This window comes from Mesocricetus auratus, unplaced genomic scaffold (assembly GCF_017639785.1).
Source record: "Mesocricetus auratus isolate SY011 unplaced genomic scaffold, BCM_Maur_2.0 Super-Scaffold_100019, whole genome shotgun sequence".
NCBI classification, from domain to species: Eukaryota; Metazoa; Chordata; class Mammalia; order Rodentia; family Cricetidae; genus Mesocricetus; species Mesocricetus auratus.
In genome coordinates, this window is record NW_024429200.1 from 33874807 (window position 1) to 33900790 (window position 25984).

The window sequence follows — 25984 nt, forward strand, 5'->3', positions numbered from 1 at the left end:
CAAAAAAATGTTCTGACAGGAGGAAAACAAAGTCAGTCAAATGGCAGCCAATTCTTTTTTATTTTGTATGTAATTAACAAGTAGAAAGCGTTACAGGAGAGAAACGAACTGCCCCCCCCCACACACACACATAATAAGCCTATTTAGGGCAGTTTTGCTAAGAAGAAAGTGGGGGAAAGTATAGCATGGCCATCCCTTCCGCGGTCCAATGGCAGGGAAGCCCATGCTCTGCTAAGTAGCTGACTGGTTACTGTAAAAGTCCCGCTCTGAGCAAGCACCAATGTACTCTCAGAACCGAGATTCTTGGAAACAGTTTCTGGCAAGGAATGCATGACATTGAGATGGCTCGGGAGTTGTAAACAAGGACGAGTCTGGGCGGGCCTGAAGCCCCTGGAGACCTGGGAGCTGTCCCAAGGCGGCAATCCCCAGCCCACATTGTCCTAGATGCCCGCTGTTAGCTCCCCCTCGTCCCCCTTGGCCTCCCTCTCACCCTTGCCCCTCTCAGGCTTGGGCACCGGAGCCTGCTCGCTCTAGGGTCACCGCGCCAGGTCTTTCTGGTGACCGTGGCCAAGGGGAGGGACCCAAAGTTCTTCCTGTGAGCTGATTGGTGTGGCCCCAAGTTCAGAGTTCCAGTGACTCCTCCCGACTGGAGTTGAGGTGGGGAGGGCGGGGGAGGCAGATAAAAGACGGCGGGAGGTGGGAAGACCAGAGTGTCAACCAGTCAGTCACCCAGCCTGGACACCCGGGACCCTGAGCCCACAGCGCACCTGCTCCCGCCCGACAGCGCTCCTGCCCGCGGTCCCTCTATTCCCCAACGGGTCCCAGCCACCGCCAGCCTAGGTGGGCTTCAGGATGAAGGCGGCCCGCTTCGTGATGCGCAGCGCCAGCTCGCTGAGCAACGCCGGCCTGGTCCCCAGGGAGGTCGAGCTGTTCTCGCGCTACAGCCCGTCCCCGCTGTCCATGAAGCAGCTGCTGGACTTTGGTGAGAGGACACGCGGGGCCCAGGAGGGTGGCGCTGAGGCCGGGGAAGTGTCAGGATAGGAAGGGCTGAACTCAGGGCTAGGACAACTGAGGTCCCCTTGGCTGAGAAGTTCAGGCGTCTCAAAAGGCTGTGCGCCTTGGGATGTCCTAGCTTGGCTACTGTCTGACAGTTTGGACCACCAGTGGAGGTCACCTATAACCCTGTGAATGTTCGGCTTTGGCTTCACTTTGCTCTTCTCGCTGTCTAGATTCTTTGAGTTGAAATAAATCCACATATGTGTGTTTGTTTTCAGCCACCATTTTAATGATGGACTAGAAACTTCCTCCCTTCTTCCCATGGTACAACGTCCTAACAACATAAACTCACATTAGATTGCTAGATTTAACCCTTACCCCCACACATACACACACCTACCCCATAGACCTCTTAGCATGCTTAACAAACATCTTGACTACTTCGCCTTTATTGTTTTACAAGTGTTTACAGTACTACTAAAATAAAAACCGGTTACTCCCTTTCTGCAGCGATGCCATGAGGAGTAGTTCAAGATGTTAATTTGGTAATGTTTATTGCTAGTGTGGGAACCACTCGGCCTCCTGCCCAGTCCCTTTCTAGTCCATACTCATTAGAGAGTGTTGTTGACTTTGTGGTACAGGCTGGCCCTGCTCTGATGGATAGGAACAACTGGAGAGTGGTCTGACTTCTCCAAAGTGAATTCTCCTCAGCTATACTGATCATGCTTAAAAGAAGAAAAGGGGGAGGGTGGGGAGACAAAGAAAATATACTAAAGGTATCTATTCCTAAATTATTTATAAACTCTAACTGCAGTTAAAATACCATTTCCCAGTGTCCTTTATATTCGAAAGTTATTTTCTACCTGCCCCGCCCCCCAATGTGAGCATGTTTTATCCACTGCAGGTTCAGATAATGCCTGCGAAAGAACATCTTTCTCTTTTCTGCGGCAAGAGTTGCCCGTGAGACTAGCCAACATCCTGAAGGAGATTGACATCCTCCCTGAGAGACTGGTGAATACCCCCTCCGTGCAGCTGGTGAAGAGCTGGTAAGGGGCACACTGTTTAAGCATCTTGACTTCAGAAGCTACCTGAGTACCACTTCTTAGGCCATGTTAGCATGGTACTCAGATAGCAGATGGTCTTAACAGAAAATAGTTATGTAAGTTGTAAGTTTGTGCTAACTTAGGGCAAGTTATCGTTGGGATAGATACAAAACTATGAATAGAAAATTTGTCAATATCCTTAAAATTCATAGCCCTTTATTTGGAGGAGGGGGTTGCGCTTTTATTTTTGTTCTATTTTTTCCCCTGTTGTTTGTCTTTAAGACAGGATCTCCTGTACCACAGGCTTCCTGGAACTCTTTATATAGCTTAGGATGACCTTGAAGTCCTCTCTGCTTGCCTTCACCCTCCAGCTGCTGGGCTTATGAGCATGTACCACCATACTCAACTTTCATTACAATATAATTTTGACATATGGAATAAATTTGAAAAATAATATATGCAGTTTTGATTTTTTTGTTTTACCTAACAAAGGATGGAATCTGAAATTGCACAACTATTCCATTGCCTAGAAATAGATCAGATGTCTGCTGTTTAGGGAGGGTCTAATCTTTGTTATTTATCGACAATTAGCAAAGTGAGCCTTGGGTTCAAATTTTGCCTTTTCATCTCCCTTACTGTCTTAGCAAGTGTCTTAAACCCTCTCTACCTCAATTGCCACACCTATTGTTTCAAGAGTTGTTGCCTATGACTAAATGAGATAGTTTTTTTTATTAAGACTTAAACTAATACCCACAAAGTCCATGGTTAGCATTTAATGTCAGTTCCTATTTTTTTGTCTTAAGCTAAGAGTATTGATGATGCCTAGCAAGCAGATTTTTGGAGGGCAGATTGTTGTTATAGATCATGGCAGATAAAGAGCCCTACCCCAGTTCATTGGCTGCACAGCATCTTGTCCAGTGATTGAAGAATACAATATGACCATTGGACGATTCCAGCCTGAAATGTATGTGCAGTCCTCTGTGCTTGTTGCCGAGACTTTGGTTCTCCCGAAGAGTACAGTCTGAAAGAATAAGAAATGTTTGCTTAAAAGTTGATTATGAGTGTTTTTAGTAGAAGAAATGAAAATATCTGCCAACCAAAGTGACCAGGAAAGTAGAGGGTGGAAAATTGCAGCTTTCAAAATATCTCAACATGTTCTTTCCCAGACATCCTAAAGGAAAGATGCAATTTTGAAGATAATGTTTCCCCTTTCCGATCATTTCAAACGACATTTTATTTGTAACCATTTATTTACATCTGCCATCAATGTCAATGCTTCTCCTTTAACAGGTACATTCAGAGCTTGATGGACTTGGTGGAGTTCCATGAGAAGAGCCCAGAAGACCAGAAAGCTCTATCAGAGTAAGCTTTCCTTGTGAGGATATGTATTTATAAACCTGAGTCCTTCTGGATACACATCACAGATCTTTTTAAAGACCTTTAGATTAAAGAGCTCCAACATTCACAGTAAATTGCTGCTCCTTACAAATTATGGCTCATTGGTGGTTTTAGATGTGAAGAAATATAGAAATGAAATTAGTGCTATGTGTGAACAGACATATAGAACTTGCAGTTTTTGCTTCTCAAGGAATTCCATTATTTACCTTAAATGTAGTTCAAAGATTGTATTTGCAAGAGAGTCTACTGTTACATAATTGTAGTGGACTTCTGGGTTATTGGTGATTACATACTTCCTATTTGTGTGACAATTTCTAATTACCTAAATACAAAGCTTCTTTAAAATATGACAAGAAACTTCAAGCGTTTTATTTTCCACAGTGGCACGGTAGAATTGTCTGTGGTTTTAATTATTTTCCAGCAAGTAGACTTAATGAGCATTTTTAATGACTGTACCAGCCAAACAGTGAGTGGTTTGACATGTAACCTAAAAACCCCAACCCTGTCATGAAACTGACTCTCCAACTATAGTAGAAGAATATGTAGTGAGCATCTGAATGAAGTTTCACCCAGAATTTTACAATTGGCTGTTCTTGGGTGGCTCCTGCTACAAAAAAGACCTTTAGCTGTCTCTGAAGAGACACGTGGAAAACTTCGTTAATGACTAATAAATGTTCTAACTCAGCTTTGTAGACACACTCATCAAAGTTCGAAACAGACATCACAATGTGGTCCCTACGATGGCTCAAGGAATCCTTGAGTTTAAAGACACCTGTACAGTTGACCCAGTTACCAATCAAAATCTTCAGTATTTCTTGGACCGGTTTTATATGAACCGCATTTCTACTCGGATGCTGATGAACCAGCATAGTAAGTGACTTTCTCAACATGTGGTCTGGAGATGGGGGTGCTGTATACAAGCCGTGATGAGGCTGGACCTACGACTGGGGACCCATAGCCTCTCTGGGCAGTTCTAATCCCCACCTTGTTTTTCATAACATGCTTTTGTTTTCATTTTTTTTAACAGTCCTTATTTTCAGTGACTCAAAGACAGGAAACCCAAGCCACATTGGGAGCATCGACCCAAGCTGTGATGTAGTAGCGGTGGTCCAAGGTAATTTCTAGACTTCTGTGTTTCTCTTATTGAAAATGTATAATACATGGCTGGCAAATATGTAATGTTGGAGATTCTTTAAATGAATCTGTGTTCACTGTGTTCTGCCCTTGCTTTATGGATTCTGCCTACAAGGTCCCTAGCTTTTGAGTGTCAGGAGTATAAACGCTCATTTATAGTATTATAAAAAATTTAAGCTTAAGTGGTCTATGTGCCGTATTCTTATATATTGTATTTGATCTCTGAAGTGCACATATTGCTATTGGTACAACTTCAATAAAAGATTGTTTTAATAAAATATTAAAAAGACATTTTTCATACACATAAACCAATTCCCCAGTGAAGAAGGTTTTAGATTAAGGGTAGTAAACACATTGAGTATCACTTGACAAGTGTACTTGGAATAAATTTATTTCATTGCTATGAAAAATTTCTGTTCCAGATGCCTTTGAGTGTGCAAAGATGCTCTGCGATCAGTATTATCTGACATCACCAGAATTAAAGCTCACACAAGTAAATGGTAAGCTAGCAGCAAGATACAAGTAAAGCTATGTAAAACTTAGCATTACTATTTTTTTGTAGATACAAGGCAGCCTTTGTGTTCTTTTTATTGTCCTGAGCTTGCTTAGAATTTGTACAAAGACGTTTCATTTTGTCTTTAAAGCCAAACTTCTCCCTAGTGCCTCGGTTGAAAAGCTTCAGTTGTGCCTATCACTTGCTAACAGCGATTCTTATGGAAGAATTTTTTGGACAAAGATATGCCTAGGCTCTCATATCTTAGGTCAGGGAAAGACTGCTTCCTATGAAATATGTAAGATAATCTCCAGGCTTGGTGCCTGCAGCTGCAGCCCTTGGGAAGTGGAAGAGAATTCAAGCCCTTCCCTACATTTCAAACTTCAGGGCAGCTGAACATATATGAGACTCTGTCCCAGAAAATGAAATAAAAAGTAGAATATGAAGAATAAGGATATCTGAAATATGGAAAAGAGTTGTCAATGGAACCATCCTTCTTAACAGGTTATTCACAGAGAACAAGAATATGTCCTAAACTGTCCTAAAATAAATAAGATAGACACCGAATGATAGATACTGCATGATTCCAGTCATGGGAGCTATAAATCCAAGTTAGTCATAATAACGCAAGTGGAGATTACAACAGTGCTTGTCAAAGACCCAGGGGGAAGAGATAAAGGGTTGCTTTTGAATAGGTATAAAATTTCAGTTGTGTAAGATGAATAGATTCAAGAGATCTGATGCACAACATAGTTAGCAGTATTGTACTATACCCACAAGAATTTTTCAAGTGCACTTGAACTTGTGATGAATGTTCTTACCACAGTTTTAAAACTGTACTGCAAAAACATGTTACTATTTGGACACAGAATATACTTCAAAATTTGAACTCTATGCTGTCTGGTGAGCTAGAGTAGTCACACATGGAAGCGATTACATGAACAATCCAAAGGCGTGATTTTTATATTATTCTCTTCTATTCCAGGAAAGAGTAGCTTCTCAGATCAAGGCATACTAAAACTGGAATGATTTTCCGCTTCCACTATATGTTTTTCCAAGTAATGTTTATACAGTAACATTTATTAGTGATGAGGCTAATAGTTTAGACTAACTCATAGACTGAGGACATTGAAATGTAGGTGAACACTAAGATAAAGGCAGAAGGGGTAATAATGACCAAGTAACTCAGAAGAAGAAGCATTGTTTTATACTTGCAGATAAACTGCTTGCACTGTTGGACAAAACAAAGACAGGATTGTGCCAGACCTTCCTGGTGTTTACTCATTCCAACTTTCTCCAGGCCTGGGACATCAAAGACTTTCTATTTTCCTTTTTGAACAGCATCATGAGGTTTTTGTTTCTGTTTTCCTACCCTGTTTGTTAAGTTTAAACACACGTAACCTCTAGGGTTTTATTACTTTTTGATGATTAAAAATCACATAATTTAATATGCGTTAAAACACAAAAAATATAGCTACCATTAATTTTAATGTTATAAGCATAGCGATTCCTTCTATCTTCAAAGGCATTTAGTTTTAACACTGAAATCGTATAGCTCAAACATGTTGAAAGTAGAACCGTCTGTGTAACTTGATTTACTCCACTACACTTCAGTTAACTACAACTACACTTGCAGAGAAATGCAAGCATTAATCTTGAATAGCAGGTAGCAGCTGAAACAGCGCTTTGCGTACAGTTATGAGTCACAATGTTCAAGTGCAGAAAATGGATCTTGTCTAAAACTAAAACATTAATTAAACATACATGGCGGTTCATTTCATCAAAATATTTGTTTCTCAATTCTAATGAGTTTAATTTTTTTTCTAGGAAAATTTCCAGGCCAACCAATTCATATCGTGTATGTTCCTTCCCACCTTCACCATATGCTCTTTGAATTATTCAAGGTATGATACTTCACAGCAATCATGGGTTTGTCTTTAAATAGTTCACTCCTATACATTTATCATCCCTCTACACACTCTTCTAAGAGTACTGTGGTGTAAAGGAGCTACATAGCCAGTGTTTGGGAGAGTGCACAGAGACACAGTAAACAATGTGCTTGAAAATATGCAATATGGCTCATGCTATCTTAGTACTGAAGAATGGAGAGGGAGTTCCCATCATTTCCTCTGATGTGCAAAAAAGCACTTCGTTAGAAGAGGTCATGGATGAGTACATTAGTGAATGAAGTCTTGCAACCTCCCAATCATAGACTATCCAGTTGCAACTCCAAGCCATAGGTCCCATAGGTGGGGTGACCACATTCTGAATCTAGAACAGCCAATCTAATATCATGACTATGAATCTTGTGTGGGCTGTGTTAAAATACAAAATCAGATTCAGGTCTGGAGTGGTGTCCAGGATTCTGAATTTCCAAGGATATGATGCTTATATAAAGTACATACTTTCTAAGCAGCCTGCAGGACCCTGAGTCTCAGACAGTGTGTGTCATAATCATTGACAGGACTTGATAATAGACAGGTGCATGGAAATATTTAGATTGCATAGGTCCAAGAATTTGCACTTCTGGTGTGCTGAAGACTTAAATGTCCCTAGTCTGGGTAACTAAACACAGGTGACAAATTCTTTTATGCATTCTAAGATAATACCATTGCTCTGAACTTAAACCAGAAAATAGGAATCGGTAGAAATTTGTGACATTCTCCAAGACGATTTTATAGATTGGCAGGAGGAGGAAACCTTTTTTAAAAAGTAAACTCTGCCTCTAAAACTGACATAAAGCCAAAATGTACTGTTTTCTAACTTAATCTAATGCTTTGCAATGAGATATAGATACTGGTTAAATTACAAACATCTCATCTATTTTTACTTCATTTCAATGAATATCTGGTATTATATAGATACCAAAAGACAATCAGACATGAAAGCAGTCTAATAAAGTAAGACTTTACCTACAGGGCATTTCCCCTGTAAGCTTGTTTTAGTTTATTCTGTGCTAAATAACATGTGATCCTTTTTCATTGATTTAGTTTATTTTTAATTGAGTGCTTTAACTCAAAGAATTATTCTGCCATCACTGATGAAAGTTAAGATGATATTCAAATGCAAATAGAAATTTAATTTAGAATTATTGACTGTCCTTCTAAATAGTAACAACCTTTTTTTCTAGCGAGTTTTATAAAAGCCAATAAATTGGTTCAACGATTCTCTGTTCATTCCTTATGTAATAGTCTTTGGTGTTTGGATATAAAATGTAATGGAAAGATAGAAAAATAGAGCACTAGGAAATGGACTATAAAAACCAATTTCTACATTTAAATTAAGCTTACAAATAAGAACTTGACAGCTAGCAGAATTGTTTTTCCATTAGACATTACTCCCAGAAGCTGTATTACATGGTAAATGAAGATTTTTCATTATACATTCTACATGACACATTCATAAATGGCTATATTTACAGAGATGTTTTATCACTCACTTAAGAAATAGGAACTTTGAATTACCCTCTGCTGCTTTTACTTTAAACATAAAACCAGTTATTCATTGTCTCTCATTCTTCCCTATTGAATTCCTTATGGTTTTGTTGTCTTTAGAATGCCATGAGGGCCACAGTTGAGCACCAAGAAAATCGCCCTTCCCTGACACCAGTTGAGGCAACTGTTGTCTTGGGAAAAGAGGACCTTACAATCAAGGTAACCACTCCCTGCTTTTGGTTTTGCTTTTCTGGAGGAAACTAAAGGGGCCTATAATAACATGGCTTCCCATTTGGGACAACTCTCAAAGCCACGCGCGCCAGATGACTTTTAGGAAAGGGAGAGCCTTTCCTGTAGACAGGTTCCCACTGTTGTTGAAGTATAGCTCTTACCTATTTGTCTGCCTGTTTCAGATATCTGACCGAGGAGGTGGTGTTCCTCTGAGGATCACTGACCGCCTCTTTAGTTACACATACTCCACTGCTCCAACGCCTGTGATGGACAATTCACGGAATGCCCCTTTGGTAAGGCCAGTGATAAAGCTGAAGTCATCTCAGCCACCTAATTCTAAGTGTGGGGTGAGAAGTATAAGAAAGTATTTAGGCAAGTTAATCTATTTAGTTAAATTGGCATGTGGGGAGATGGGAAATATGACAAAGCTAGCTAACTTTATAGTGACGATCCTAAGGACCTCTGATTGGGAGAAAGTATTTAGATAATAGCTCCTTTCCACATTTGGTCATGTCTACATTTCAATTGACACTTGATCTTCCCTCATCCAGGCTGGTTTTGGTTATGGCTTGCCAATTTCTCGTCTCTATGCCAAGTATTTTCAAGGAGACCTGAATCTCTACTCTATGTCAGGCTATGGGACAGACGCCATCATCTACTTAAAGGTATGTTTTGAACTCAGTAGAAACCACCATTTTAAAGCCTTGGCTTCATTTACTTCTCTGAGTTCTACAGTCCTCCATGAACTATTTAAACTGAGTTAATCTAAGCAATAGCCAGTTATGAAAGTTTCTGTTTTTGGTATGTGCCCACTCAACATGCAAGACATCCAAGAGAAATCTCAGCCATGCTATGGGCCTCAAGTGTTGATCCCGACATAGATGAAGCCTCAGAGTGACAGCATACCAACAGGAACCTTTTTCAAACAACTTCTCTTGACATTTTTGAGGGTAGCTAGAGTTCTGTTTTTACTCAGCCTTGTGGGTAATACATGCTAATGATGTTTCAGAATAAAACAGTAAAAATCAACACCTCTGTAACCTTAAGCTGACCCTACTTAAAACCCAGGGAAAAGATTGCTGATGGGCTGCCAGTGGAGTGCCAGGCATTTCCTGCTTGAATTTTAGAACTGGGTACGTGTTCTGTCCTGGACACAGCCTAAATTTGTTTGCTAAGATCACCATCTCAATTCTGTTTGTCATTTGCCAACTATTTCAACTGAAAACTTATTGACAGATGGTAAGAACTGCAACATCAAGTTTCTAGGCTTCCATTTTGTTCACTGGAATTAAATGCTGAAGTTCCCTTGGACTTCCTGACATATTTACTGTGTTTATTCATTTACGAAATTGGCAAAGGTGTTAAAACTGTGGGAAAGAACCCCTTAATAGATGAATAGTATCTCTTAGGTCTCTATCAGAGGTACATAGGTTTCTCACTGGAAAGAATTGCTTTCTTCAACCACATTACATCAGAGGAACTCAGAAGTCCAGTGGAAATATTGAACACAAAATCTGTGCCCAAATTTACAGTCCCACATCCCCTTAAGCTTTCACTGAATAAAGATGATAGTTTTTTAGTCTTTTTTTTTGTAAAATACCTAGAACATCATGAGTTTGTTATTTTTAGTACAAAGCCAATTAAATGCCGTAGCAGGATATTAAGTCATACCTCTGAATGAATTTTGAATAATGACATACAGCCATGAATAATTTCTTTAACATTTTCTCTCCTCTCCTCTTAGGCTTTGTCTTCTGAGTCTGTAGAAAAGCTCCCTGTCTTTAACAAGTCAGCCTTCAAACACTATCAGATGAGCCCGGAAGCTGGTGACTGGTGTATCCCAAAGAGGGAACCAAAAAATCTGGCAAAGGAAACGGTGGCAATGTGAAGGGGAACATGTAGGACACTTTATGGGATCAAAGTGGGTCTATGGCAGTGCTGCATAATGAATGTGTGTGGACTCCCGTTTCTGCAAAACAAAACAAAACAACCAACCAAGCAAAAAACAAATGCTAGGACAGACATTGATCCAATGAGGGAATGGAGCTTGGTTGTGTGACCTGGGAGAAGTCAAGGCCTGACTCCAGTATACCACAGGTGACCTGCTCCTCATTTGGCAATGCAGCACGACTCAAGATTATTGCAAATACTGAAAAGAAGTCGGCCTCTAAGTTACATCTTGTTCTCTACAAGTACAGGATTTGAGGTTTGCAGTCTCAACAAGTGGATGCTTTAGAATTCTTGTTGCCATCCAAATATACTGGTGTTCATTGAACATCAATTATTGAGACATGGGTGTTTTTCTGCCATGGAAAGATAGGTGTGTTACTAGAAATGTATGTACATGTGCATTTTGTGATGTTAATATACTCTAGATAGGAGAGGATGAAAGATGCCAAAGCACTTTATTTAAGCTTGCAGCCTGGGCAGTGCTACCTATTTTCAAAGCCTCTGTGGCAAGACAACTCCAGTATCACGCAGCCTTTCTTATTTGGGCTACACTCCATTAGCCAGTGATTTTTGGCCTGTGCCTACCCTTGGGTGAATTGTTAAATATGCACTGAATTCAGGAAGTTGGGTTGGAAAGGGAGATAAATTGCCAAAGGGATCCATAGATGGTATGTGGAAAAACCCACATTAGAGAAAGAAGTCATATTTTATGAACTTAACTGGGAAGGACTGGGGAGTTCTCTAGCTGGAAATGGTGAAGAATCAAAGAGCACCTGCTTTCCAGGCTTAAAAACATGTGCATTTTATATTTTAATTATATTCTCTACACTCCAACATTAGCATGTCCATTCAAAATTTTCTAGTTGCCATTTGGCATGAGAGGGTTAAAATTTATCCTTCTTGGGGTTTTGTTTTTTCATTTTGGGATTTGTTGTTGTTTGGTTTTTGTTTTTGTTTTCTTGTTTCTTAATGAAGTAGTCTGGAAGTAAGTGCTCACGCTAGGATGATGTCATTTGTGAATCATGGAGACATTGAGAACCAACGACTAAAGGCTGTGATGTGCATGGTTCTCGGAGGATGAAGGTGTGATTGGTAGGATCATCATCCATGCAGATCATCCTTAGAAAAGAAAGAAAAAGCAATGAACAAGGGAATGGATGGAGAGAGGAAAGGAAGGAAGCAGAGGCAGGCATCTTCCTATCATCCCTACAAGCCCCTCAGAAGCATCCTCTGTTCTGCCTGGGTAGAGGGGAGGATGAATTGGTATCTTTGAAAGCAGTATGGCTTCTTAGATGGATTTCACTCTGACAAGACAAAGGTGTTGGTGAAATAATGAATTCATTTGTGTCAAAATAACATTGGAACTTTTTTCTGGATTGTAAACCTGTCAGTCCTGTGTGTGTGACAGGGAGTTTGAAATCTGTATGTAATTTTATGCTGACCTAGTGCTGAGGACTATCTGGCTGTGGCAGCAGAAGCCACAACTATTTAGATTTCAGATTGTATCTTTAGAAGCCCCGGTCAGTGACTTGGATGGTAAGATTTTGATTCCTGCATTGACTGATCACACAAAACTGTTAGCATTTAGCTTACCTGTTGTGTTGTCGTTGTTTTTCTAATTGAAATTTCAGCTGTATGTTTGTACATATAAATACTTGTGTTTACCAAAGATCCAAGGCATTTGGTTAAATAACCCAAACACTCTGAGCTGTGTTTAAAATAGCAAAGAAAATCTTTAGGATCTCAACCGTTTCAACTGTGTGAATTAAACTGAAACAGTCTTCCTGTTATTTATGAACCCATGGGAGACTTTAGACTCTAGTGGATGGATATGAATACCCAGGCCCACTTAACTTATTAATGTGTGGATTACATTTTTGTCTTTAGGTTATGTGCAGAAAATGTGATAATTTTATAATAAATATTTTTATTATAATAGTGATATGGTCTTACAAAATTCTTTTCTTGCATAATCTCAAAGTATAATGACTGATTTCAATTAAATGGATTCCTCACTTTATATTCAGATATAAATCATTTGGCATAGACTTGAAAAGTATTAAAATCAAATTTAAATTCCTAATTTTAAAACAAAAGTGTTTTATAGTAGTTCAGAAAATATGGTTGTCTTTTTCTTTTTTGTGTATGCTCAATGAGCATAGAGTACTAAGACTCATTTAGCTACAAGAATTTATCTGTAACCATTTATAAATAGGTATCAATAACAATTTTGGAAATGTATATGTTTCCTACAATTCTTGTGTTCCTTTTTCTAATTTTATTTAGTGTGATATTTGCAGACACACTGTAAAATATCAAAATAATAACCTAGATAATTTAAACTACCAAATAATTTTGGGTTAAGAATCTATATGATAATAACTTAGAAATAAGATAAAAATGACTAAATTAGGGCCGTAGAGGTAACTTCCACCAGGACCAAGACCTGAGTTCAGTCTCTATAATCCACATAATAGAAGGAGAGAACAGAATGCCTCAAGTTGCCTTCCAAACTTCACACGAACACTATGACGTGTGCATATGTAACAAAACATATAAACACATAAAAACATGTGCATTGCCTACACATAAAATAAACAAAAAAGCAATAATAAGGAAAAGGAATTACTAACTAAATCATGGCTGATGTATCTTTGCTGTTTGGGGCCTTCTTTTACTAATTCAATCCTTCTATGCCTTTAGACAAGCAACTTTCCTTCCAGCATAATATTTTACATGGTGTACTAGTTATTTTTCTATTGCTATGATCAATGATCAAGGAAATATAGATGGAAGGGTTTATTTGGAGTTTACAGTTGCAGAGGGGTAGGATTCTATCACCATGATGGCAGGCAGCATGGCAGAAGGCAGACATTCCTGGTTCTGGAGCAGTAGTTGAGAGCTCCTATTCCAACCCACAAACAGGAAGCAGAGAGTTCATAGGGAATGATGGTAGTCTTTTGAAATCCATCCCCGTGATATGTATCCTCCAACATGGTCTTGCTTCCTAATCCTTCCCAAACAGTTCCTCCAGCTGTAGACCAAGTACTTCAACACAAACACCTACATGGGGCTCTTCTCATTCAAGCTGCCACGCTCTACTCCCTGAATTTTGGCCATATCATAATGTAAAACAAATTTGGTTCAACTTCAAAAGTTGCCATAGTGTTTCACAAACTCAGCACAGTGTCAAAGTCCAAAGTCTCTTCTGAGACTCAAAACAATCTCTCAATTGCAACTCCTTTTAAAGTCAAAATCACATATTTCCAACATACATTGGCACTGAATATACATTACAGATCCAAAGGAGAGGAATGACAAGATAGTCAGGAAATACTAGACCAAAGCAAGATAGAAACCCAACTCAAATTCCAAATCCTGTAGCTCCATGTCCAAAGTCAAAGGGCCTAAATGACTTTACCCTTCTGGTTTTGCTGATTCCAGCACACCTCTCTCCCTTGGGCTGGTTCCACATTCTATCTGAAGCTCTCCTTGACAGAAGTCTCATGACTGTCATGTCCAACATCTTGAAGTCTCCAACAAAATCCAGGCTTCACTTTCACAGCTCCATAAAATGGCTTCCCAGGGCCTCCATACAGAGACTCTCCTGCTATACACCTGATCTCAGATGCTCCTTAACTGTTGAGGAGGAGGCTGCAACCTCTTTGTTCATCTATCTTTCATCACTCTCCAGGCAGAACCACATGAACTACTCCATCAAGTTTGGCTACCTCTTGAACCACACTTTCAACAGTCTTTGTTATTCTTTAGAAGCATAAATTCCTTAGGCCTTTTCCTTTCCTAATGTATAAGCTCAGGTGGGCGAGGTCTTGCCCTGAAGGTTAACCCCTCTTCAATTCCAGTGGGAAATGGGCCTCTTCTAAATCCATCTGTTTCAGGAGAAGCCTTAGAAACAATAAGACATTTTCTGAAGCCTTTCTCTCTTCTAACCATAAACTTTGTATTGCTTTGTGCCTTACTTGCCTTTTTCATTGTACGCCTCCATAAGGGTAATTACCAATAACCTCAGAGCACAGTCAGTCCACTAAAGCAATTTAGTCCGTTATTTTTTTTACGTCATAGGATAAAAGCAGGTATCGGTCACATTCTTTGCCAAAATGCCGCAAGAACAGGTTTCTAGTCCAGTTGCTAAAATTGTTCCCCTCTGAAACCTTTTGAGCTAGACCTCAACAGTTCACATTGCTCTGAGCACTTAACATTTTCCAAGTTCCTAGTAGGATGGTTCATTAAGCTTTGTTTATAATGTTCAACTGCTTCTCTGTTCTATACTCCCCAAATCTATATTCTTCCAAGAACCAGCATGGTCAGGTTTGTCACAGCAATAGCCCACTTTCTAGTACCAAATTCTGTATTTTTAATTGCTATGATAAAGCCCCATCGCCAAGGCAATTTATAGATGGGAGGGTTTATTTAGGGCTTTAATTTCCAGAGGGGTAGGAGTCTTTTACTATCGGGGAACATGGCAGGAGGCAGGCATTTGTGACTCTAGAGAAGCAGCTGGGAGCTCACATTCCAACCCACAAACAGAAAGCAGAGAGTACTCTGGAGATTTAGAGAGGCCTTAGCTGCTTCAGATCTCACCACTGTGACACAACTCCTCCAACAAGACCACACCTCCTAGTCCTTCCCAAAGAATTTGATCCCCAAGTAGTCAGACATATGAACCTATGGGTGTCATTCTCATCGAAACCACCATACATGGCAAGTTGCTGCAAGTGGGAATAGAAAAGAAAAAAGATAAAATTAGAGTAATGAGATTAGTGAAATGGGTTACCCATAACTATATTTTGAAACATGATAAAACTAATTATATTTAAAACAAAAATACCACCAACTTAAAAAACCTGCACAGTGCCTTTGTACTACCTCTATCCTGAATGCATTTTCCTTCTGTCTAGTGGAAGGACCCAGTACTTTCTAAAAGACATATTCTCTCTCTTTCTCTCTCTCTCTCTCTCTCTCTCTCTCTCTCTCTCTCTCTCTCTCTCTCTCATACACACACACACACACACACACACACACACAGAAGTGGGAGAGGTGTGTAACTGTACTATTTCCTTCGACCAAGCTGCGTGAGCTTGACAGAAAGAGAACACAATATAAACTCTCCAAACCTTCACCCATGTGTCGTTGTGTGTGTGAGAAGATATGTGTGGGTATGGAGGCCAGAGCTCGGTGTTGCACCTCGGGAGCTAGTCACCTCCCAGTTTTTGAGACAGTGCTATGGTTACAGGTATAAACCATCATGCCTAGCTTTTTACATGGGTTTAGTCAGATGGAACTCAGATCCTATGCTTGCACAAGAAACTCTTTATCCTTGTGTTTTCTTTATCATTGTGTATCTCCCAATTCCAAAATGTCATTTTTACTCAAGTCATTGTGTGTATCCCTATAGGATTCTATTTTCCTGGAACAACAAAGTAGTCAGATATTTGTGCAGACTATCTCTAGACCATTTCACCCACACTTCAAACTTGACTATAAATAGTAAGATCATTTGATCTCAGCTACTGCAACTCACCTAAACTGAGAGATTGTTGGAGCCAAAAGCAGGTCATGAACTTTGACAATTCCTTTGATCTTCTGCTGCACTTTGAAGGGTTCCATTTCACTTGAATATAGACCCACACTGAAAAATAGGTGGCATCATCGAACACTTTGATCTGGCCTGTAGGTGGAAGAGGGGAGGGGCTTGAAGTCTTCTACCAGAACCTGTGTAAGAAGTCAAGGAATTTCCAGGGCAACACTTAAAAGTGATACACTCTGACCTCCATTACCCTTTTAGCCTTGTTGCTCTCCTTAATTTACAGTTAGATTGTATCACTTACAGAGCATAACTGAGGCACTCAATGAATATTCACCCAATAAATAAGCACATTCTTCAACTTCTGGTCCTGGGACAGATTTTTGCCATTAGAACAGATTGGACTTCTGCATCAAATAACTGCACATACCTTGTAAAAGATTTATACAAATCACGATGTATTTCACAGGAAGCTAAACAGAAGTTATATGTAATCATTTCTGAGGCAGTTTCTTGAGTGCGTGATCTAGTTTTTTAGATGTGAGTATTCTTCCTTTCTCACTTGCACGCTAATGGAACCTATTATTGCCCATGTATCATTGATTTCTGTTGGAAGTGAGAATTTCTAATTCTTTCCCAAATGTAAACTAACGTTAAAATCCACTCAAAACAGAAATATCAGCAGCCCTGATAATGTGTAAATCTATTAAATGATGTGAAAATGACATGAGCCCACGTAAGGACAAATCCAATAATGAAACAATAGATCTCATCAACAAAGTCTAAGATGCTATTTTCATTTTGCTGTTACCATTTAATATAGTGGTGGTAACACAGGGGTGATATCAAATAATGTGGCAGAGCTAGGAATTATTTATTAGCATATTGCCTTTCATAAATGTAAATGAGTGCTTTAATATCTGAGCTTGTTTGCTGAATGCAATTTCAGAGGTTTCATCTGTTTCACAAAACTATGCCTTTTGGGCTAGTTTCTGGCCCCCAAATATACTTTGACATTTGGTAGAATTGCACCTCACTGAGTCCTTTCCCTTTATGTATGTTTCCAAGCATAATAACTCTGTTTTGGATTAAAATTTAAAGACTGGACTTTAAATTAAAAAGTTCTGGAATCTATATTTCTTATTAATTACTTACAGAATAACTCTCCTACATTCTCTCAAAACTTGCAGGCTAGTTCCCTTAAACCAGCTTTCTCATAATATCACCTCAAGTACAAAAATCCTTTAGTAATTCCCCAGTGTCCAACAGGGTTTGTTGTTCTCTACAACCCAGCCTAACCGATCAGTCTTTCAATTTCTATCTGTTCCATATTCTGTCTTCTGAACACTAAGCACATGCATTTCTCTCAGCCTGGAGCCCCTTCCTCTCTTCTCTTTTGTCTTAATAATACTCATACTCCTATATCCTAAACCGACCCCATGGAGTGGGCATCCCAGCATCCTCTAAATTCCAAAATGATTGGGGCCATTTTAGTTCTTGTCACATAATCCCCAGTGTTACCGGTTAAATGTTATAGGTAGATATTCAGTAACTGTCAAGCTGTTGTCCTCCTCAGTCACTGCCCACCCCGTTAATTAAGGCAGAATATTTTATTTAAACACGAAGCTCACCAACATGGATAGTCTGGCAAGTCAGGCTGCTTTGGTGATTTCCTTGTCTCTACCACCTGAGCACTAGAATCACAGGTGGACCTCCAAGCCTGCTCTGCAGTTGTGTGGGATCTGGGGATCTGAACTCGCATCCTCATACTTGTACAGCAAATGCTTTAACCATTGATCAGTGTTCCCAGGCCTCATGTATATACCTATATATGTATTATATACATATACTAAAGGGGATCATACACAAGACATCATGCATGTGGAGGGAGTCAGAGAATAATTTGGGAACTTGGTCTCTTCTTCTACTTTGGGTTTCAGGGATCGAACTCAGCTCTTCAGGCTCCTACAGTCAGTGATCTTACCTGACAGGTCCTTATCTTAATATTTTTAATGACTGTGTTTTCCATGAGTCTTAGAAAGAATCTGTATTTACTTTCCTGCGGGCTGTGGCTTTAATATGCACATACAGCTTACTCGAGTCTTCTATTATATGACCAACACTTTCCCTTTGCTCTTAAGGAGCTTAGAATTCCATGGAAAAAAATTGAAAAGTCCACATTAGTTTATGTGAAATAATGCCCACAAGTTTTAACAGCAGTTTAAATCAATAATACAGGAGATGCAATAATCTGTAATATGCTCAGGAAAATGTACTAACATTAAGTAACATGAAAATCCCCAAAAGGAAAATGATTGCAGGCTAGTGTGTATCAAAGATAGGGATCATTTCTGAGAGGAGATCGAAGAACCACTGAAGGAAGTGTCTGAGGATGTTGCAAGGAGTGTGGAGCCTGACACTTGGGCTGTCTGGATGTGGTTTCCAAGGTACCAACCAACAAGGTACTCACTAAGAAAGTAAACATGTGGAAAAATCGGAACCATTGACTAAAATCTCAACATTAATGTATTTTACAGTGAATTTATTTTCAAAATATAATACAGTGAGCATTACAGTGTACTAAAACTAAGATTTAACTTAATATTTAAGCAATCTTGAATGTGCTGATTGGTGAATGAAAACAATAGGTCTCACCCACGTGTCATAGCTGTGAGCCATGTAGACCCTGAGGACCAGTTGCCAAGATTTCATCCCAAAACTGATGCATCCCACCATGGACAGTGCTCTGTGCCTCAATTTTCTGATCTGTGAAATCCAGAAGTTGTTATAATCTCATTCTTAAGAGAATTTCTGTCAAAATTAAGGTGCTAACACCTATAAAACATCTTATTAGTGTTTAGCAATACATTTTATGTAGATATCATCCATTTTATCAAAAATGTTGATTACTTGGTAAATCACTTAAGCTTATCAATTAATCTTATGCTAAATTCCTAAAGCAAAATTAATAAGTATAGTCTTTCAAATTTGAAATCATGAAATGTTAGCTTGTCATATGCCAGTGACAGCAACAGTTCTAGCTACTTTCCAGTAATCCGTTGCTCAGCTGTAATCCTTGGACTGCATCTCTAGGGGAATGCATGGTCTATGACCTAGGAGTGCCAAAAAGGTGGGACTCAAACCCAAATTTGGGCCTTTTTCAAAATGTGTCCAACCAAAAGCTGAGTGATTGCTAGCGTCATGTGTCATCCAAAGAAACCTGTCAACACCGTTAAGAACCTGAAGCTATACTTCCATGACTACAGAGAAGCAGGCTAGCTCCCTGCACATTCTAAATAAACATACAAACGCCTAACACAGCACCTTGCCCAAGGCACACACTCAGTGATTGTTTGCTGAGTGGATGAAACAGGTTTAAGCCATTAGAGGGACAATCATGATGCAGTTGTTCCCCAGGCAGCCTTTTCTCCTTCTAAATATCGTGTTTCATCTTGTGAAAGCAAGCCTCCAAATGATAAGAAAAACATGGTTTTTAAAAGCTGTTGGAAACAGTACCCTGGTTTGCTGGAAAGCAGAGAGCATCATTTCAATTTGTGTTCTTACAATATCACACAGCGGTTCTTTGTATATAGTTTGCAATCTGTATAGTCAGGTCTTATTCTAATTTTTACATAGCCCAGATAGTTACATTAGAATCAACTTTTACCATAAATTAATTTGAATGAGTTTATTTTAAGGATGAAATTAGCTATTGAATTTGTAGAAACAATTTCGTAATTTGAGACAAAACCATTGATTGTGATGTTGCAACTATATTTTTCAGTGGCCATAAATGTCTATCTCATGCATTAATCTTGAAATTAGTTCCACTAGATTTTATTTTACCTCTGAACTCTTTTTAAGTTAAACAGTAAGTACTCAAACAATCCACAATAAGTAACCAAACAATCTATGGAACCTGTATCTCTGAGTATTTCATATTAATTAATTCATTTATTATTACAAACCTTTGTTGTGGGTTAATTTTTTTGTACACTGTGAAAGTGAGTCATTTTTATTGGTTTAATAAAATGCTGAATGGCCAATAGCTAGGCAGGAAATAACAAGCAGGACTTCCAGCCAGAGAGAGGAAGTCCGAGGGATGAATCTAGGCTCAAGAGAGATATGAGGTAACAAGCCACATGGCAGAAAAAATAGATTAAAAATATGGGTTATTCTAAATTATCAGAGATAGTTGGAAACAAGCCTAAACTAAAAGCCAAGCTTTCAAAGTCTCCATGTCATTACTTGAGGACTAGCAATCCTTACAAAAAAAGTTTCTATTATGAACCTTTATTATATTAACTCCCTTATATAAGTTCATTCCTTTTATGCTGCAGTAACTGCAGTATTACCCTCCTTGTGTTACAGATAGGGAAGCTACAGAGTTGTCAGGTAAGGCACAGCTAGCACTGGGAGCAAAACACTCGCTCTGCATAAATAGGCCCTTAAGGAAACTACCTGAGATAGGGCCAAGTTAGGGTGATGTCCAAGGTGAGTCCATAAATGACCTGTGGAGGAGAAGAACACTGGCATGCTTCATCATCACAAGCTGATCCCATCAGCTGTAAGTCCCTAGAGTTCTTCAGATATTACAAGAAGGTACTACCCATGTGTTGAGCCATTGAAAGCCTAGGGATTCTTTTTTTGTTTTTGTTTTTGGTTCTTCAAGACAGGGTTTTTCTGTATTCCTTTGGAGCCTGTCCTGGAACTTGCTCTGTAGAACAGGCTGGCTTGAACTCAGAGATCCACCTGCCTCTGCTTCCAGAGTGCTAGGATTAAAGGCATGCGCCACTAACACCGGGCTGAAAGTTTATTATTCTTACAGCAACCCTCATATCTACTGAATGGTACTTAGCCATTTTTCAGGCAATCTTCTTATTATTCAACAAGCAATCATTAAAAGTTTCTTTAGCTCACATCCTTCCAGGCACTGAGGATACAATAAACCTCAAAGATTCTCATGCCATGAGACGTTATAACCTACTTTTGAACATAGACATCAACGTTGTAAATATTGATGCTTTAAGCTCTATCTTCATTTATATTATCCTGGGACTGGATATAAGATTTCTAAAACAGAGACCAACTATTTGTAATTACCTACACCAATGGCTGCATTGGCTCCCTTCCCCCTGATATTTTCCCCTTCTACAGTGATGCAGCCAGTGAATAGCACCTTATGCTTGCTAGACTGGTGATGTAGGCAAAGGACCCCAGGAGAATCTTAGAGTTCATTGGGAAAGGAAATAGTTGTCACGTTACTTCTCTACTAAGAGGGAGAAACTTTATGCTTCCTAATTCACACAGATTGTCATTTGAGATAGAATAGGAATACGAACAAATGTCTACAGGTTAGATATAAGCACAGATGCCTCTGAATCTACAACTGTGTGAGTGTCTCTCCACCTAGGGTGTTCATCAACTCTAGAAATATAAGCATACATCTCTAGATTCTAGTAAAATCATACTTAAAATGCCCTGAAACAACAAATCTTCTGCACTTTCTTTCAGCCTTTGCTCTCCAGCAAGGTCCTTCAAGAGAAAAGACACATAGTACTTTTGCTCCAGGACTGGGACCACCCCAATTTTGTTCATTTCCATTTTCAGAATCAACCAGTGTGGATGTACATGGGAAGGATAGATGAAAACAGAGTGGGAAACCTTTTCTTGTGTCATCATAGGCTCATTGGCTGGTGTCAGTCTAACAAAAGGCAAATTACGTGAAAGAATGGAATTCTTTCACACACACACACACACACAAGGGTTTTCAATGTTGTGGTTTTATAGGATTTCTGTGTGGAAACATCAGTGTCTCTGCATCTATATTAACTTCTTTTGCTTTTTCCTTGACACTATTTCTTATGTTTGTTTGTTTGGTTGGTTTTTCCTATTCTGGTTTATTTGGTCTTGTTTTTTCTTTATTATTATTGTTAGATACATGTTTGTTTTCTAACAAGAGAGAGAAAGGATGTGAATTTGGATGGGATGAAAAGCAGGGAGAATCTTTGAGGAGTTGGGGAAGAGGAAACCATATCATAAAGAATTGTATAGAAAACATTTCCTTTTTAACCATGTTTTTTGTTTATTGAAAACATCTTTTCTTATGTAACATATCCTGATTATAGTTTCCCCTCCATGTACTCTTCCCAGTCCCCTGCCACATCCCCCCATCCTTATCCACCCCCTTCATGTCTTTTATTAGAAAGAAACAGCTTCTAAGAGATTAATATAATATAACATAATACATTAAGATTTAAAAGAATTAACACATAATATTTAGATAAAACAAACTAATAGAAGGAAAAGAGTCCAAGAATCAGAAACCCACTCATTCACATCCATGCATCCCAGAGAAACACTAAACTGGAAGCAGAATATATATTCAAAAGACCTTGTACAGACCCTGTTCATGCTGCTTCCATGACAGAAAACTTTTCTCTTAAACTTTGTTTTATTTTGGAGGGGATACAGGGGCAGTAGGCAGATGGGAAGGGAGGAGGAAATGAATGGGATTGAGATACATGATGTAAAAGAAGCATAGAATAAATCAAAAGAAAGGAAAAAGGTCTGAATTGGGATTTTGATGAGAATTGCATTGAGCCTTGTGATTGCTTTTAGTAGGGATGAACATTTTTTACTATACTAATCCTACTGATACATGAGCACAGGAGTTCTTTCCATCTTCTGACATCTTTAATTTTTCTTCATTGCCTTAAAGATTTTATCATACAAGTCTTTTACTTGCTTGGTTAGAACTACTCTAATATATTTTATATTACTTATGGCTATTGAGAAAGGTGCTATTCCCCTGATTTCTTTCTCTGTTGATTTGTCATTTGTATATAGGAGGGTTACTAAATTTTGTGAGTTAATTTTGAATCCAGCTACTTTGCTGAAAGTGTTAATCAGCTCTAAGAGTTCCCTGGTGAAAAAATTAGGATCACTTATGTACACTATTATATCATCTGTAAGATACTTTGACTTCTGCATTTACAATGTTTACTGCCTTTTTTGGGGGAGTGGTCACTATAATCATAATATATTGTATGAAAAAATCTATCTTCAGAAAAGTGGAAGAAATACTAGGGTGGAAATAGAGGAAAGCAATTGAGGTGTGTCTCTGGTCTCCAAATGCATGCACATAAACACATGTATACACTCACAAGAGAAAGGAGATGAAAAGACAGTGACATATCTATATTAAATCGATGAAAACTCAACATGATACATATAGTGGAAACCAAAAAAACAACTCTGAGAGAAAATAAAGGTGATGTAACCTCATGGAGAGACAAATCTGTCTACAAAATGAATGCTTATAGATCTAAAAATAATGATTTTTAAGAAGTCAATTCTGTGAACTTCAAGTTGCTGGTTAGCTTCGTTGCAGCCCTAATCAAAATCTCAGTAGGCTTTTCACTGGTAATTGGCCAACTCATTCTACAGTTCTTACAGAAATGTGACTGAGATGGAAGAACCAAAATAAACTTGAGAAAGGAAGATGCAAAAGGAGAAGACGCGTCTCTCTTTAACACTTATAATGAAGCTGTAGTAATCAGGACCATGAGGAGTGACGACAGACAGGAAAAAATCAATTGGTGAGAATGGAGTGTTCGGAAATAAGCCACACATATATGGACAATCGATTTTTGATAAAGGTGCCAAAGAAATCTAATGGAAGGAAGAAAGTGGTTATGAAAAATGAGCTATTATGATTGGACTTCCACATACAAAAGAGTGAACTTAAATCACATGGATATAGAAATTAGGTTAAGGACTTGAACTACACCCAAATGATTAAAACTTCTCAAAGAAAACATGGAATAAAAACTTTATGTCCTTAAGTTGGGGAAGATTTCTTAAACATACCTGTTGCTCATATACATGGGACCAAATTAATATTGTAAGTTTCTCTATAAAAACAACTTTTAAAGATGAGAATATCAATCATGAGCTAGCCAAAATATAAGTTTATTATGTATCTGGTAAAGGATTTATACACAAAATAAACGAAAATTTCTCTGGGTATTATATAGCAGAAATCATACTCCAACTGCTACTGCAGCCATACTGTCCAATAAAGATGTTGGGCAGATTTTTGGGTTATCACTTCCTCACTGGAGACATATGGATAAGAAACACTCCCATAAATTTGTTCAAAAGCACTAGCTACCAGGAATTATCATTAAGTATATGAAGTTCCACTACTTTTAGAATAAGGAAACATTTTAAATGGGACTCTACCACTTACTAGCTTGGAAGCAGAACAATAGACACTCTCAACTACTATTGGTGGGAAAGAACAAACACTTCGACAAAAAGCATTTGGTAATTTCTCCCGCCCATCACCCATCCCCCTCCATCTTCGGGGCCACTCCCGGCTTCCAGAAGAGCCGCCCACACAGGAAAGAGATCAGCCCCTCCAAGACCCCAACCCAGCGATCCCAGCTTCAGGAAAGAGATCAGCCCCTCCAAGACCCCAACCCCAGTGAGGCCAGCTTCAGCTTCAGCTACAGTAAGGAAGGAGACCAGTGGAGACAGAAAGCCCCCACCAGCACCCACTGGAAGAAGAGATGGGAAGAAGACAGAATAAGAGATCACTCAGCAATAGAAACACCAACACGACCCCACCAGAATCCAGGGATCCAACACCAGCAAGACCTGAAAAGCACTACATAGATGAAGAAGAGGAGACAGACCTTAAAAATTATTTCATGAAGATGATGGAGAGCCTCAAAGAAGAAACGAGGAAATCCCTTAAAGAAATAGAAGAAAAAACAAACAAAAAAATCCATGAAATGGGGGAAAAATTCAAGAAATAAACAAATCTCTCAAAGAATCTAAAGAGCACCAAGAAAAAACAACCAAGAAAATTAAGGAAACAGCTCAAACAGTTGAAGGATTGAAAGCTGAAATAGAAACGATAAAGAAAACACAGAATGAAGGGATGCTGGAAATAGAAAAGCTCAGTAAACGGTCTGGAATTACAGATGCAAGCATCACCAATAGAATACAGGAGATAGAAGAGAGAATCTCAGGTGTTGAAGACTCATTAGAGGACATAGCATCGTCAACCAAAGAAAATCTCAAAACCAACAAATCCTTAACACAAAATATCCAGGAAATATGGGACACCGTGAAGAAGCCAAACCTGAGAATAATAGGTATAGAAGAAGGTGAAGAACTTCAACTTAAAGGTACAGAAAACATATTCAACAAAATCATAGAAGAAAACTTCCCTAACCTAAAGAAAGATATGCCTATGAAAGTACAAGAATCTTACAGAACACCAAATAGGCTTGACCAGAAAAAGAAGTCACCTCGCCATATAATAATCAAAACATCAAACCTACAGAGCAAAGAGAAAATATTAAGAGCAGCTAAAGAAAAAGGCCAAGTAACATATAAAGGCAGACCTATCCGAATTACACCTGACTTCTCAATGGAAACGACGAAAGCCAGAAGATCCTGGTCAGATGTCCTACAAACGCTAAGGGAACAAGGATGCCAGCCCAGACTACTATATCCAGCAAAGCTCTCAATTACCATAGATGGAGAAAACAAAATATTCCATGACAAAGCCAGATTTAAACAATATGTATCCATGAATCCAGCTCTACAGAAAATGCTAGAAGGAAAACCTAGAGCCAAGGAAGATAACTACATTCACAAAGACACAGGCAATATAGAATCATACTTTACAAAACACTAAAAGAAAAAGGGAGGAGAAACTACACAAAATAACTTCACTAACAAT

General features: G+C 38.8%; 1 protein-coding gene across 1 annotated transcript; it reads left to right on the forward strand.

Moving 5' to 3' along the window:
* Positions 1 to 688: 688 nt before the first annotated feature.
* On the forward strand, positions 689 to 12621 carry Pdk4 (pyruvate dehydrogenase kinase 4). Its single transcript, XM_005082915.4, has 11 exons — positions 689 to 982; positions 1901 to 2042; positions 3330 to 3401; positions 4123 to 4307; positions 4465 to 4551; positions 4994 to 5071; positions 6892 to 6968; positions 8619 to 8717; positions 8912 to 9022; positions 9281 to 9394; positions 10474 to 12621. The coding sequence occupies exons 1-11, from the start codon at positions 853 to 855 to the stop codon at positions 10615 to 10617; spliced, it is 1239 nt and encodes a 412-aa protein (XP_005082972.1). The 5' UTR covers positions 689 to 852; the 3' UTR covers positions 10618 to 12621.
* Positions 12622 to 25984: the final 13363 nt, after the last annotated feature.

Bases quoted from the DNA above. Each gene is read 5' to 3' on its own strand.
- Pdk4 (XM_005082915.4), top strand. From the start codon at position 853: ATGAAGGCGGCCCGCTTCGTGATGCGCAGCGCCAGCTCGCTGAGCAAC. The intron at 4,552-4,993 runs GTAATTTCTAGA...TTTCTGTTCCAG, and splicing joins TGTAGTAGCGGTGGTCCAAG to ATGCCTTTGAGTGTGCAAAG. The intron at 5,072-6,891 runs GTAAGCTAGCAG...TTTTTTTTCTAG, and splicing joins AAAGCTCACACAAGTAAATG to GAAAATTTCCAGGCCAACCA.